Source organism: Octodon degus, unplaced genomic scaffold (assembly GCF_000260255.1).
Source record: "Octodon degus isolate 3935 unplaced genomic scaffold, OctDeg1.0 scaffold00079, whole genome shotgun sequence".
NCBI lineage: Eukaryota > Metazoa > Chordata > Mammalia > Rodentia > Octodontidae > Octodon > Octodon degus.
In genome coordinates this window covers 4,892,992-4,908,327 of record NW_004524655.1, presented here as the reverse complement: position 1 = coordinate 4,908,327, position 15,336 = coordinate 4,892,992, and the positions used below count along the sequence as shown (strand labels likewise).

General features: G+C 44.6%; 1 protein-coding gene across 1 annotated transcript in view; it reads right to left on the bottom strand.

Moving 5' to 3' along the window:
* The window catches only part of Srrm4 (serine/arginine repetitive matrix 4), a 167,863-nt gene extending 152,810 nt beyond the window's left edge, over positions 1 to 15,053 (bottom strand). Inside the window, exon 1 of the mRNA XM_004636238.1 lies at positions 14,923 to 15,053. Within this exon, the coding sequence (XP_004636295.1) occupies positions 14,923 to 15,053 (131 nt within the window). The remainder of the gene's footprint in view (positions 1 to 14,922) is intronic.
* Positions 15,054 to 15,336: the final 283 nt, after the last annotated feature.

The following is a 15,336-nucleotide window of genomic DNA, read 5'->3' as shown; positions in this document are numbered from 1 at the left end:
GGAGAAGAAAAGAGAAGAGAAGAGAAGAGAAGAGAAGAGAAGAGAAGAGAAGAGAAGAGAAGAGAAGAGAAGAGAAGAGAAGAGAAGAGAAGAGAAGAGAGACCATCAAAACAGAAAGGGGCTACATGAGCAGGGATGACAGATATTTCCATGGTTACATGTATGGACTGATAAGCAATGGTCAAAGCTCTGCCAAGCTGGAACAGCCCTGTGCAAATAAAATAACCTCTTTGGACCTGTGTTCCCACATGCAATAGAAGAGGTACTTTTCAATGAATCACCCAAAAAGTAAAAGTAAGCAAGTGAATATGGCTGCTAAGTCCTGCCGCTTAATAAATATTTATCTCTCTTCTCCCATACTTAACAAATTAGTGATTCAATTCATATCCTTTTAGGTGCCATCTTTGCATTGAGCTCTAGTCAAGAACACACATGGTCAACTAGTAACATCTAGCAAGGTTATTCCTCTTCACGGGTGGTTTGATAATCCTTTCTGGGAAGCATTTTCTGACTGGGCTGTTGATTCTCTTTCTGTGTGATTTCCCAGGGCAGGAGGGAACCACCAATAATCCGCCAATATCTCCCAGCTACAGGAGAGCAGCCTCACCTCCAGGCCAAGCTTTCCTCTTTCAACTCAACCCGCTCATCAGGTGTGCTTCCACTGCAGTGATCACCTGGACATCTGAAAGCAGGAGAGCGGTTGCACCTCCCCAGTGACACTTTGTCACTGGGACTTTGGATCAGGGTAAAGCTTCACGTGGCAGCAAGCATAGCTGGGCTGCAGTTTTAACTCTGTTCTGACAAGGTGATAATTCTAGCCCAATTTCTTTAAACACCAAGTTTCACATTCACTCTCTATAAAATGGAGACAATGATACACACCATAGTACATAGAGCTGGGGTCAGGTTTTAGGGAAATGATATCATTAATTGCATAACACCGAGCTCAGTTTATGACTAGGAGGCATCTAAAATTGCATGGCATTACTAATAACTTGCATGGCCTTAAGCAAGTTATTTTATCTCCTCTGACTTCGATTCTGCTTCTGACAATAGTAACTTCTCTGTTTTCTAATTGTTAGGTATTTATGAACATGACTTGTATGCCACAACATAAGCAAACTGAGAACATAGACATTTATTAGTAGGTTTTGCATATGGTAGAAGCTTAGTGCTGGATGAAGTCATGGATGAACCACCAGAAGGCAGATGTGAAATCTCTTTGTGGAAATTTTAAAAAGAATCATGACTATTGTTGTGATTCTTTGTTTTCGAGATGAATGAAAGATGTAATCACATAAATCTCTATAGCAGAAAAAAAATCTTGGAGAAGAAAAGAAAATTTAAAATGGCTGTTAAGAATTCTGGAAAAAGGCAAGATTGGGAGATCAAGTTCAACCAGCTTTAGGTCTGGTAGTCTGAAAAAGAAATTGAGAAGCTTTTTCTTATCATCAGGTAAGTGAAATAATTAAACCCTATTTTACCATAGATACAGTACCACAAAATAGTGAAGAATGACACAAAATAGAGGCTTCATAAATGTATGGATGGATGGCAAAGAAAATTGAGAAGAAGCAATAAGTGGCTTCATGAAATCATAAATGCATGAATGAATAAGTTAGTGTTTCCTTGATCAGTGGGCGGATAAGGAGTAGGTGATGGATGGATGGATGAATGGACGGTGTATAAATATGGTGATACATAAATAAACCAGTGGAAGGAGGACAGGATCATGAGTAAATGTGTGGCAAATGGCTTGAAGAGGTGGATTACAAACCAAATGTCTCCAAAAACATGATAGCGCTATGGATGCAGAAATCACCATCACTTTCTGACTGCGCCCGTGGAGATCAACTTGGAGGAAATGTTGCAATCACAAGCTCCAATGCCTCACCCAAGACTTACTTCCTTCACTTCTTTGTCCTTTGCAGGGAAATGTGCTTCTAAGGAGCCTACTACCATAGCACCACATCCAACTGGCAAGTCCCCAAATAGAACCCTGGACAGTGCCCGCGGACAGACATCCTGAACCTTGTTCTTTCCCGTGTACCACTGTGACACCACAAGGAAAGAGCTGTACACTGGCAGGTGCAAACAGCTTGTCAGGAGCTTTCTTGTTCCATATGGTGCTCCGAATGTGTCTGCTTCTCCTTCCGATGTTGTTAGAACAGCAGAACAGGTGTTCCCAATGAGAGTTAGGAAGGGTTACCAGCACAGGATTCAAACTGTAGCTCTGCTGTTACCTCGCTGTGTGAATTGAGGCAGATCAGTCACCTCTCTGATCCCTTCCTGGTCTATAAAGTGGGAATAGTCCTTGTGTTGAACTACCTTTAAGGGGAGTAGAGTGCAAATATGGTACTTTACTTAGTGCTAGGTAAATACAAGCTATGATTAGGAGATATGATTAATCCTGTTTTATAGGTGAAGAAATTACAAAAATAATATTCATGAGGTCAGTGAGGCAGAGAAATGAATTTGGAGAGTCAAGAGGTCTTGGTTCCTATTTATTGAATGACAACAGGCAAACATCTTCCCCCTAAGATTTCCTTTTTGCCATATGCATTCTAGCGAGTAGAGCCCATGGGTTCTAAAGTTAGGGGTTTTGATCAAAGTACCCTCTCACTGTCCTCTTACACCCACATCCCACGACCAAGTGACTGTCTTTGAACATGAATATATGGCAACCACTTCAGATATTTAAATCACAACAGGAATCAACAAATCCTGTTAGAGATGTAGGTCTCCACAGATGAAGGCTTTGCTAGGCCTAAGTGACTTGTCCCAAGTCATATAGTTAGTAGCACCTGGAGCACTAATCACAAATCTAGAACTACTCTAGCTGTACAGCAGCCCTCCCTTTGACGTAGCTGGTATTTTGTCGGGAGGATGAAAGCAGATTTTGCAGAAGCAAGGGGGCTAGAGGCAAGGGGATGGGAACAAGGCCTTCCAGGGAAGCCAATGTTAGCAGCACTCTTTCGACCAGAGTGAGTGTAGTAAACATCAGGGTAACTTTAATGATGTTTTCCCAAGTCACAAGGACGTGGTCCCTGTGTCAGGAGCTCTGAAAGCACAATCTCCAGGTCCCACATCCAAACCACCTCTGGGGACAGTTTGAGAGTTGCTTTATTAAAACAGTATATGTAGGCTATAACAGGCACAGCTCGAGGGTGGAGCACCCACCCAGGGCTCGGGAGTGTGGTGTGTGCCATCACACACAGCACTTGTATTAGTTTAGCCTTTCCTGGCACCCACTCTACAATAGAACCATTGTCAATGGTATGAATCAAGTAGGAGACATCAGCCGAATGACTTTTTACTCTGCTGGATTCTTTCTGTAAAAGGAAGACTTAGGCAAGGTGGGACTAGCCTATGCTTAAGGCTACCCCAACTCTCTTACTTACAAATATGTCCTTCCTTTGGGGAGGTACACATAGCCAGGACCTTTCTTCCACTGTGGAAAACAGGTTTCCTGACCCACAGTCTTTCTACTGAAATTTAGGACCTATGTCTCCCCAGTCTAGTCCTACCTGAGATAGGGTTCGGTGATGTTCCTTCCTAAGATTCCTGAGCTCTGAGTTCCCCTTTCCATTTTGGTGCTTCACTCTAATCTCATCCCTGGGCATTAAAAGAGATGTGACTCTGAAAGAACTACTCAGGAAATAGCCACAGAGTATGTGAGAACAACTGAAAAGCTCATTAATTAATTAATGTAGGTCCTCTCTGATAAGTTGTTCCCTGATATATATATATATATATATATTTAATTAATTTTTTGGCAGAACCTAGGATTTTATTTTTTTTAATTTTATTTATTTATGTGTGTGTGTGTGTGTGTGTGTGTGTGTGTGTGTGTATGTGTGTGTGTGGCCAGCTCAGCCCACCAGAGGGCGGGGCTGGCTGGCATGTGGTGCTGGGGGATTGAACCGCGGTCCCTGTGCTTTGCCAAGCTTGTTCTAAGTAGGTGCTTTAGACCACTGAGCCATCTCACCAGCCCCCAGAACCGAGGATTGAACTCAGGCCCTTGCACTTGCCGGGGAAGCACTTATTCCACTGAGCCATCTCCCCGGCCCCTGATCCTTGATATTTTAGCAGGGCTGTCTATGGCAGTGGAGGCTGGATCAGTGCAGGGAGATGGTTAGTGGATGTCATGCTCAGTGCATGTGCTCTTGGAGTCGTCAGAGATTTTGTAGTGTTGAGGGATAAGAACATTGAATTTGGATTCAAGAGATCCAGGGCCTAAGACCCCAGGTTTTCTTTTCCACAAGTAAAATGGACATGCAATGGCTTTATAGACATAAAGATTAAATGAGATCAGTAATGATTGTTTAAAGGCAAGAATAATGCTACACCATTATTTCGTGGTCTGATGTTAGGGAAATCATTCCACATACCTAAGCTTTATCTTCCCATTGATAAATTAGGAATAAAATGATTTTTTTCCAACTTGTTCTCAAGGGAGCTCTGAAAGGTGTGTTGTCTTGCGACTGAGGTCAGGTGGCCCAGATTGCGGCTGCAGCTATGGCATTCATTTTTTTGTGGTGGGGGGAGTGTACCGGGGATTGAACTCAAGGCCTTGTGCTTGCCAGGGAAGTGCTTATTCTACTGAGCCATCTCCTCAGCCCCAGCATTCACTTTTGGATGCAGCTCCCAGTGTCCTTTGTCCTTTTGTGTCCTTTGGCCTCAGTTCCTCCAGATAGAGTGCTGAGGCTGTGTGTGAGGCCTTGAAGGTCCCCTCTGGCCATCCTCCCACCCTTACCCTAGTTAGATGACAGATCACCGCGGAGAGGTGTTGTGGCAATGATGGTGCCTCATCCTTCCTGTTACAAGGGCAGCCCTCAGGATAAATATGGCCCTGAGCCCACTCTGCACTCCTGTCCAGATACTAGCCCCCTCTCTGGAAGTGGGCTGACTTGCAGAACCACCTGTCACCTGGTCAGCGGAAGAGAGGCAGGGCAGGGAAGCTGACCAAACAAAAACCCCTTATCTTCTGAAAGCCCTGAAATCTGATCCCAGAAATAGCCAGAGCCGCTCACCTGCTCTGCCAGGCACTGGCTGGGCACAGATGGCCATCTCAGGATCCCCACGCCAGTCATCGGGCAGCATATGCCATGGGAGGCCCTTACAGGGCAGGATGCCATATCTCACCATGGGGCAAGGGGTGGCAAAAAAGAGCAGGGGACGATCACCTGATGGCTGCAGCAAAGTGCAAACAGAAACCAGGAAGTGTGGCGAGCACCAATATGCTGAACCCAGAGCTCACTGAGGCTGACTCCAGACACAGATCTTGAATATCTTTCTCTCTCCCGTGAGTTTCAATCCCCTCATCTGCACAAAGAGGAGCTGAGTTAGATCAGTGGACCCAGAGTGTTTGTTTCTCATATTTCTCTCAGTAAGAAAAATCTGAGAATGAAACTCCAGTATCCATTTATTTATAAATCAGAGATGTAGACTTTTGGCCCAATGTTTTAGTATTCACATGATAAAGTACCCCTTTCAGTCTTCTGTATGTAAGATGGAGATTCGAAGATCTCTAAAGCCCCATTAGCTCCTGTTTGGGTGCTGTAATTTTGTAAGTCTCTGCATTTCCTTATCTGTACAAGCTGCTGATGGCTGTAAGATGCTCACTGATTATTCACTCAACAAACCATGAGCTGTGGTCCTAGGTACTAGCTGGTACAGGGAACGGAACAAACAGTCCCCATTCTCAGCAATTCAAGCAGTTCTCCTGGCGAGCAAAGAAAACAACACTACCGTGTCTGAATGTTGGCAATTGTGCTGGTGAGCTTTGCATTAGGACGGCGGAGCCTTAATCAACTTTTAAAGAGAAAAGGCTTATTTTGGCTCATGAGTTTGGGGCTCTGGTCCGTTGCCCCTGTGGCTTTGGATGTGTGATAGCACTGCATGGTAGGAGTGCACGGCAGAGCAAACCCATTCACCTCACAGGCAGGAAGTGGACAGTAAGAGCCCAGGACTGCAGTACCCCAGGGCCTGGAAGACCTCCCACTTGAGCCCAACTCACCCGGGACCATGCTTTTAACACATGGGGATTCATATCCAAACAACAGCAGATGACTCAGCCCGTGAGGTAGGAAAGTGACCAAGTGAAGAGAAAATACTACTTGTCATGGATTCAACCAACATTTGTTTGCCCACCACCCCATGCCATGTGTTGGGTGAAAGAAATGTAACAGTGAACACACAGGTGCAGTTTCTGTCTTCATGATACCTAATCCACTGGGAAAGGCTAAGAAGTATATGAATCAGTATACTTTACAAACATCTTGGGAGCAGAGAAATAAGAAGATTTGTAATGAAGGGTGTGACATCATGTTCAGATTTATGGAAGGCATCCCCAGAAGCATTGGCTTTTCATCTGAGATCTGGAAGCAGAATGGATACAAATTATGCATGAGGGAAAGGAAGAGTTCTCCTGGAAGTAGGTGCAAAGGGCCTGTGGCAGGAAGGAACATGGAAATTTTGAGTAACTAAAAGGAATGGGATGCATTTAAGAAAGATGGAGAGAAAGATGAGGAACATTTTAGAAACCATCTGAAGGAGGCTGGCAGGGGCTGGACTATGAAGAGCTGTATTGGCCTTATCAGTGAGTCTGGCACATGTATTAACAATCAGGGAAAGCAATGAAAGATTTTTGATGAGGGGAGGGAAGGTTTATAAGCACTGACTTGATTTTCAAAGAGTCTCTTCTGGGTCTTTGTGGAGCATGGCTATGGTGGGGTTGAGGAGAGAGAGGATGGCAATGTTAGGGTGGGTGGTAGAAGAGCACATTATAACAGTGGTCATTGCCTGAGCTGACTGGACATGAAATGGGATAAGCAAGCACAAGAGAAACACCTACAATCTTGTAATGTGAACCACAGTGACAGGAAGTGCAGCCGATACGGAAGAATACATTCGCAACCAGACCGCATCTCATTGTCTGGCTTCATCACTCGCATGCTGTGTGACCTTGGATAAATCCCAGTCTACCTCACTAGACTCAGCATTTCTGCTTCCACAGACTCTTCTGCAGATTTTTCCACTTCACTACAATGTAAGATCAGAGCTCTGGGTTTTATTCCAATTCTGATGCTTAACACTCATGCATTTGTGAACAGGTGACCACTAGGGTCTTAGCCTCACGTTCCCCAGCTGTAAAGTAGGATCCTGAAGATGCCTCCCTAGAGTTGTCAGCACAGGACTTTGTATCATACAGTCCTGCATGGACATCCGCACAGGTGAGTGTGTGCACACACCAGGAAGACACACATTTCAGGTCCAGATGGCCTCCCTTTCCTGCAGGAATATAACTGCCTCATAAAATTCCAGCTCACTTGCCTAAGCTTAACTTTTAATGAAGCCAGGGAACAGTGATCCATCGGTGTTTCTGCTCAGTGATTCTGTCAGCGGGATCTAAGCCCTGGGAATCCAGCAACTAGGGGATTCTCTGGATGAGAAAACACTTGGGTCCAGAGGATCTTAATATTTGTTTTGAACAGACACATGCAGATGTGAATTACTTAATAACCGTTTTAGGGTTCAGCATTGTTCCTGTATTTGGTTTGGCTTTGTCTCTATGACATCTTAATTCAGCGTTTGATTTCACGGAGCTCCGCACACAGGCTGTGGCATATGGGAGCTCCTTCAGCAAAATTTCAAATGGGAAGTGGAGGGGGGAAGAGAGACAGAGGAGGAGCAGTACAGCAAGAGCAGACCGAGACTCCCATGGAGAGCAGGGTGTGCAAAGCATAGCCTAGGTTTGCATGTGTGGACATGAAAGATAGACCAAGCTCTTGCTGCTGCCCTGGGAACAAAATTTACCACCGCGATTTGGAAGTCTAAACAGTGTCTTCTTTCATTTCCTAATCTGATGGATCGCAATCAGAGTGACTGTAAATTTCATGCTTGTCCATAACACCTGGAGGAGCCCCGCTAAATTTCTGCTGCTGTTCAAAGTCATTTCTGGCTGTATCAGAGCCAGGAGGGAGGGTCCTAGAGGAGCAGCAGGACCCTGGCTAAGAGGACAGGAGCTTCAGGGTCTGGAAAGTCCTTAACATGCTTACAGGACCTGATGTGATCTATTTCCTGGCTCCAGCTTGGGAGTCACCTTCAGTCACTCCTCCCCACCAATACTGCTTCAGCTATGCTCTGCTGCAGTACACCAAGCACGTCTCTACCCCAGGACCCTTACATTTGTTGTTCCCGCTGCCTCAAACACACTCTCCCAAGTTATACTTGCTTTATCCAGGATATGGCCATTGCATCCAACAGAACAGCTCCTGCCTTTAACCTGTGTTCCTTTCCCTTTTCTTTAAAGCTACTATTGCCATCAGCTAGTATTTATATATTTATTTCTGTACTGTCGTTTCCCCCCTACAAGAGAAGGGACTTCCTGACCATCACTTGCTTCTATCTTGAGTAATAGCTCAATAGAGTTGTTGAATGAGTGAACAAATGAAAGTACAGCTCAATGTTTGTAGCTAAAGGCAGTGTTTACCACTTCTTGCATTCATTATGCCTCTATGGTTAATTCTATCTTGGGCATTTGTGGGCTCACTGCAGTCCCCCTGTCATCAATGGATGCTCAAGGAATATAGATTGACTAAATTTCTTCCTTTTTTTGAGACTGAATTTCAGATTTGCCATAGTTGTACCAAGAAGGATGAGACACATGAGGGCCCACAGCAGAGACTGCATCCTTGAGCCAATGGCAAGGAAGTTAGCAGGGAATTTCCTCCCACCCTCCCCACCTCCCCTCCATCCCACCCTCCTCACTTCCCCTCCCCTCCCCCACCCTCACAACATGGTTTAAACTGCTTTTCCTCCTGGGAAAAGAAATGGTCTTGGAGACTTCTTGAGTATTCCTTGCATAGGTAGTTAAAATTGATTAAATAGAAGAATCACACCCATTTTACAGATCAGATAATTAGACTGTGTATTATATAAGCACGATACTCCATGCTTTACTGAGTGTCTCTCCCTTCTCTGTTTTGCCACATTCCCTTGTCTTTACTTCTACTGACATTGTAGTGTTTAAGACTGGTGTTGTAAAGCACATATTTTGTCTACATTTGCTGCTAAACTCCAAAGCCTTAAAAAGGATGGAATACATTTCATTCATCTTATCCTCTTGACCAGGCCTCGAATGTAGTGATAATAAAAACTGTACCTTATTATTAGTACCAAGAGCTAACTGGGATGGAGCCCTGCTCATGAATTAGTTCCCTTGGTCTTCTCAGCATCTCTTGGGGGTGGCTACCATTGTGAGCCCCATTTTATGGATGGGAGAACTGAGATTGAGAAGATCAAGTCAACTGCCAACATCATCATGCCGGGTTAGTGTTTGCAAAGAAAGAGAGGAGACATGGTTTTGGTTAGCTTGCCATAGTGCTCCTGTTTCTACAAATTCTTGTTAAAGAAACTCCCAAATTACTCAACAATGAAAGCAGAACGTTGGCCTGAGCATCACAAGTGAACACCAACTCAGATAGCAAGGTGGTAGGTATGTCTGCCTGTGCAACCCCTTAAGTGGCCGGCGATCCAACAATCAGAGCACCCACTTTATGGAAGCCTTGGTCTGTGCCAGGCACTGTGCTGTTTTATATCAATGATTCCATTCATTCCTCACAACAACCCCATGAGAAGAGTATGTTACAGATGGGCAAACTGAGGCCCAAAGAAGGAAATGACAATGCAGGGGTTGAGACTAAGTAGAGCAGATGTGGGTACCCAAACTCTCCTCACCATTCTATTTTCTCCATCTTAGAAATACTCTCTTACACCTCAGAGGAAGTCTTAGTGAAAAGGTATTAGAAAGCTCCAGCTTTGCTAAGCCCCTGTGAATTCTTCTACCTTGCAGGAAGGTAAATGCAGCCACTCTGAAAGAAAGAATATTTTAAAATTTTATTGTTCCCCTGCAGCACATCTGAAGTGCTCAATGTGTAGAAGCCATGTAACCAGGGCATTTTTTCCTCATGGTAGGTGTTAGGATTTTAGGTATGCGCTTCTTTTTTGGTGTTGCAGGTGGGGATGATAGAGACTCATCAGCCTGGAAAGTACAGGTGGTATTCAGCCCAGCCTCCTGCCCCACTACCCTACCAGCTAATGTCTACTTGATGAACCAGACAGACGTCTCTATCAGGGAACCTCATTCTGACACTAGGGAGAGTGGAATCTATTGGCACCTGTGTGTTGTTCAGCTACATTCAGCAGAACCCCCTGCATATATGTCAGAGCTTGATGTGGGGCTGGGAGAGAGCTAACCTGTTGTTGGCTTTGGACCCGTGCACTCATTCAATCAATGTACCCAACATCCACTCAACACCTCCCACGTCCTGGTTCTCTTCAGAGAGCACATCTGCCAAAGGGAACACAGGAGGACACCAGAAATGACCCCTCCATCGATCGTTGTAGCCCATTCAGCACATTTCATTTTTCAGATGGAGAAATGGTTGACCCAAACAATAACACTTCCTTCTGGAAAAATGTGGTCCTTCATGACTGGGGCAAGCATTCTCTGGGACCCTCAGGACTTTGGCTCTTAACCACAAGCTATTGGAAAAGTGCCTCCTGACTGTCCCTCACCCTATTCTCCAGAATGGAGTCAGCACAAATGTACTAACTGATCTCTTGGCACTGAGGCGAAGCCTCAAATTAAATGGCTCAAAGGCATTATTTTCTGCCATACAGTTTGGCCATCTTTCCTTTGGTGCAGTAAAATCTCCAATACTTGGAATTTATGATGCTTTGGACAGGGACTGGGCTAAAGTCTGCTTCTGGACTATTCTGCATAGAAAAGATTTTCGAAGAAAATTAATAGCTTGCCAAAAGAATTGCAAAGGGAATGCTTACTCCATTTAAGGGGGCCACTGTTCCACCCTTTACAAACACTCATGCATCTGCCAACAATTCATATGCTAATTTCAAATGATTTTTACACGTTCATTAAGTCTCCAGCTACAAGTATTTGTCGATATGATTATTATGCTTTGAGCTGGTTTCAAACACTAGGCTTTTACTGAGCTGAAACTTCTTAGGTACAAACTTTTCTAAACTAAGCAATTAACAAAGGGAATTAAGTTAGTACCATGTAGCATAACCACTCTGCTTTGATGATAATGAAAGAGGCCTGCCTACACTTCAGGTATCTTACTGATTCGTGTCTGGCTTCCATTCATCTGATACAGGGTGAGGTTTGACTGTGACAACCCTCAGCTCACCTGCCTGGGATAATCTCTGTTAAGATTTTTCCATCCTAAAATCATTCCTAAAACAACCCTTTCTCATTCATAAAAATCCTTGGTACAGGATATGAATTATACAGTCACTGCTGCAGACTTGATAACACAGATTAAAATTGCAATTTTGCAAGGAACTGGAGCTTTTTCTTGACTGAAAATATGTGGTCTTCCTTATATAAACCAAAAGAACAGCCCATAAGGACATTGTATCAATCAACTCAGAAGCCTGATACCTCTTCTTGTGCCCCTCCCCCTAACTAGATGAGAAAGCAGCTAACTTTTCCTGCTAGAAAGGAATTAAGAGTTCCAATCTCTAGTCTACCCCATGCATCAATTCCATCTCAATGTACTTGCCTGTCAGGAGTTGAAACCTGAAATGTTCACTGTCAGCATTATTTAAAAGAGAAATGGGGTAAGAAGGGAAAAAACACAGTACCAGAGGAACTCTTGATTTCCTCTTGGCTATTATTCTTTGTTATAGGAACAATTTCTATTAAACAAGTGGAAGCTCTTGTGAACATGCACACGCGCGTGCACACACGCACACACGCACACACACACACACACACACACACACACACACATGCTTCCAGGGTAGGGAGTATTTTAACTGATTCAGATCTCACAGCATTGTGTTTGGGAGCAAATGGTATTACTGCTATACCTGAGCTGACTCAGAGAAATACAGATAATTGCCCATGATGATCAGTAAACCAGCACAAGTTCCAGGTTTTCTTCTGCTAGAGTCAGCCCTTAGCCATGATAATATACTGTATCCTACTTTGCTCTACTGTTCTGACATTTGAGTCAGACATCTGCTTGGGGTTTCATACATTGTACATCCACTGCCTCATCAAGTATGCCTCACACGGGGGGGGGGGGGAGAAGAAGGCAGGGGCTGCCAAATGAGATTTGTTAGGAGTGCAGTTGTGTGATGTACACATGTTGTTGTGAAATCAACAAATTGCAACTACCACTCAGGTGCTAAATCATCCTCAGAGATAGATTTTAAATATCGGAGAGATGCTCACCCAGGGAGCCCTGCTTATCTACAAATATTAAGTAATATAAGCAACAGAACTGGTGAGTGTTTCTCCCACCTCTTCCCCCATCTTCTTGCAGTTATTAGCAACAGTCTGCTGGTTGTGAGCTGGGCTTGACTCATGGAATTAAACATTTCTGATGAGACCAAGTCCTCAGACTACCTCTAAAGGAAATAAGTCACTGGGGCTCTGCAGGTGTTGTGCCAGGACCCTCCTCCCTTTTTCCTCTTAAGAACTCCTTTTCAGAAACATTGGGCTTGTGCCCTTAAGTGTACACAGAAGAGTAGAAAGGAAGTGGAAGTTGGCAGTCAGGATGTGGTCGGATTGGGTGAGAATGGAGTGATTCAGGTTTCACAGCCACTTTGTTAAATGACAACTCAATCCCAATCCTTCCCGAGGACTTGACTACCAATGTTCCCTGCCCACTCTTCACCTCAAACCTAGAGAAACATCTAAACATTTGAAATCCATCCTACAGAAAGGCCATGGCTGTTACAGAAATATTGAAGAGGATCTTTCTAGCATGACATAAACAGGGGACTTATAGTTCAGACTTTTACTTTAGGGGTGGTTTTCAGGGGACAATAAGATTCGGGCCATTAAAAAGACATCAATAGTGAAATGATACCAGGAGAGCATGTCTGTGTGTGTAATATGTGTCATAGACAGATTAAATGTCTCAAACAGTTTAAATTAGAAATAACTTAAAGCTTCAGAAAGCATGAGGGTTAAGAGACTTTTTAGACAATTCATTTTTAAACAGTGTGATTAAGAACATGACCAAGCAAAGGGTATGTCAGGAAGACAGACCATGAAATTACCAAGAACAGTAGATGTTGTATGTACTTTTCTGAATTTTCTTTTCTCTCTCTATACCTAAAATAGATGGAACACTGGACCAAATCCCACACTTCTGGTCCCCAGTATTCTTTCCGCTAGTCCCTCCTACAAGGGCATTTTCTTTGGCCAATGCAGCACCTGCTTTGCCAACTGTAGGTGCACTCCAAGCGTAGAAGGGATGGCAGACAACCAGGAAGATAAAATTGCTGATGTCAAAACTCCCTACAAAGAACCTCCTTCCAAGCAGAGCAGTGTTAGCTTTTAAAGACGCTTGATATTATTGTTTCCCTTTCCCAGTTAGCATGCGTTGGGGGTTCCCCTCCTTCCCTTCTGCAAGTACTGGCTGCTGCTTTCAGCCTGCTGCAACTTACAGGTCTGTCCAGCTTCTTGTTCATCCCCATTCCCAACATGGGACATCCATATTTCCAAAAGAGAAACTCTATGAGCATCTATTACACTGAAAAAAGTTCCCAAGTATGGATTTGATTTTCAGGTATGACTGCTATCCATCTTCAACCTTGCATCTGCTGGAAAGTTCACATTTTGTTGTGGCAGACCAACCACTCCGCTCACAGCACTTTCCTAGACATATTTTCAATCTATTCCTTCATGCAGTCTGCTAAGATTAATAAATCCTCCACATGGCTCCACCCCTATCTACTGCTTTCTTTTTATCCACTCAGCCCCTCGCCTAACAGTAGCACAGATGAGTTTTCATAGGGTTTTAATTTTTCCCAACAGAGGACACAGCCTTCTTCCTCTCGTTCTCAAACTCCTCTAAATTGAATAATTCATGAAAAGAACTCAGCTTTTTCTGTGTTGGAATGCTTCTGTTTTCCCCAAGTCTCCTCTCCTTTCCACTCCATACCTTGTTCTTCCTTTTTGTTTCATTTCCACCTTTATGGTCCCTTCCCATTATTTTAACCACTACCCAAGGATATGTTCTTATTCCCAAGTTCTAAATAGTCTTGTTGATTCTTTTTTTTTTTTTTTTTTTTTTTTTGGCTACAAATACCTTCAGGGCAGGTTTGGCTGGCTTGAGTTGTGGGGATCGAACCACAGCAACCTGAGCCTGACTGCTTTGTTGAAGCAGCCTCTTAAAGAACTGAGCTATGGGGCAGGCCCCCATTCTTGTTGATTCTTGAAAACCCCCCATAAAACTCTTCCAAGACCATCTTGACAATCTCGGAAGGCTCCTTCCTGACTCTTGAGTCTAGAATCCTGATTTTGGATGCTGGAGAGGAGTGAATTCAGCAGCAGCCAGAAAGGCTTGGAGGAGGGTTGCTGTTTGGGGTGTATTTGAAGGAACAGCATATGGGCTTTTTGTCAAAATGTTCAGAGCTCGCTAGTTTCTGAGCTGAGGACAGAAACGTGCTGCCACCTCTAAACACTGTCTGAGCTGGATCAATTTTCATCTTCTCTTGTACAACAATCATCCCAGCTACTTCGGATCCAGCATCCCTTTGCCCTCCTGCCCTCTGAGCTATGCGAAACAAGAAAAGTTTTTCAATCAAGTTGTACCCCAGCTGCACCGCCCACCCTAAGAAGGCAGGACCTCTTGCATACAAACTACAGGGTATTTGCTGAGTATTGTTCCCTTCTTCCCCCAAAGAATTTCTGACACTTCCAACTGGTTTTTTCCTTACAAGCAATTAGTTCCCATACTCCAGCGGGAGATACCAAGTAGTGACAGAAAGATAGGCGCTCTGGCCCAGCTGCCTGCACCCACCCTTCAGGATTCTGGACAGCAGGCCAGAAAGGGGGACCGTATGGGTCTCCCTTCCTACGATCGAGGTCATTACCTTGGCAGCGGTTTGCGGGCCGTGATACTAGCAACGATGATGCTCTCGGGACGAGGAGTGGCCACTGCTTTGAAGGTTCCTCGCCAGAACTTCTCAAAAAGCTGCTTCTCGCCCTGCTGAACGCTCGCCATAGTCAACCCAAAGGGGCCCGGGCGTCCGGGTGCTGTCCGAAGTGCTGAAACGTGGATTCCAAACTGGAGTCACACCCGGCTCTGGGCGCTGTCCGCGTGAAACCCAGAGGGGTGGGGTGGGAGAGATCGGAGTTCCGGGCGGGGGATGGGGAGCCCTAGTCTGGGCAGGCAGCGGAGAAAGGAAGCTCGTCCGCCGGCTTTCTTCTCCTTCTGTGTTGGCCGTGGGCTGCTCTCTAATCTTGCTGAGCTCCGCGCCCCAGTAAGGGAGAGAAGGGCTGGCTTT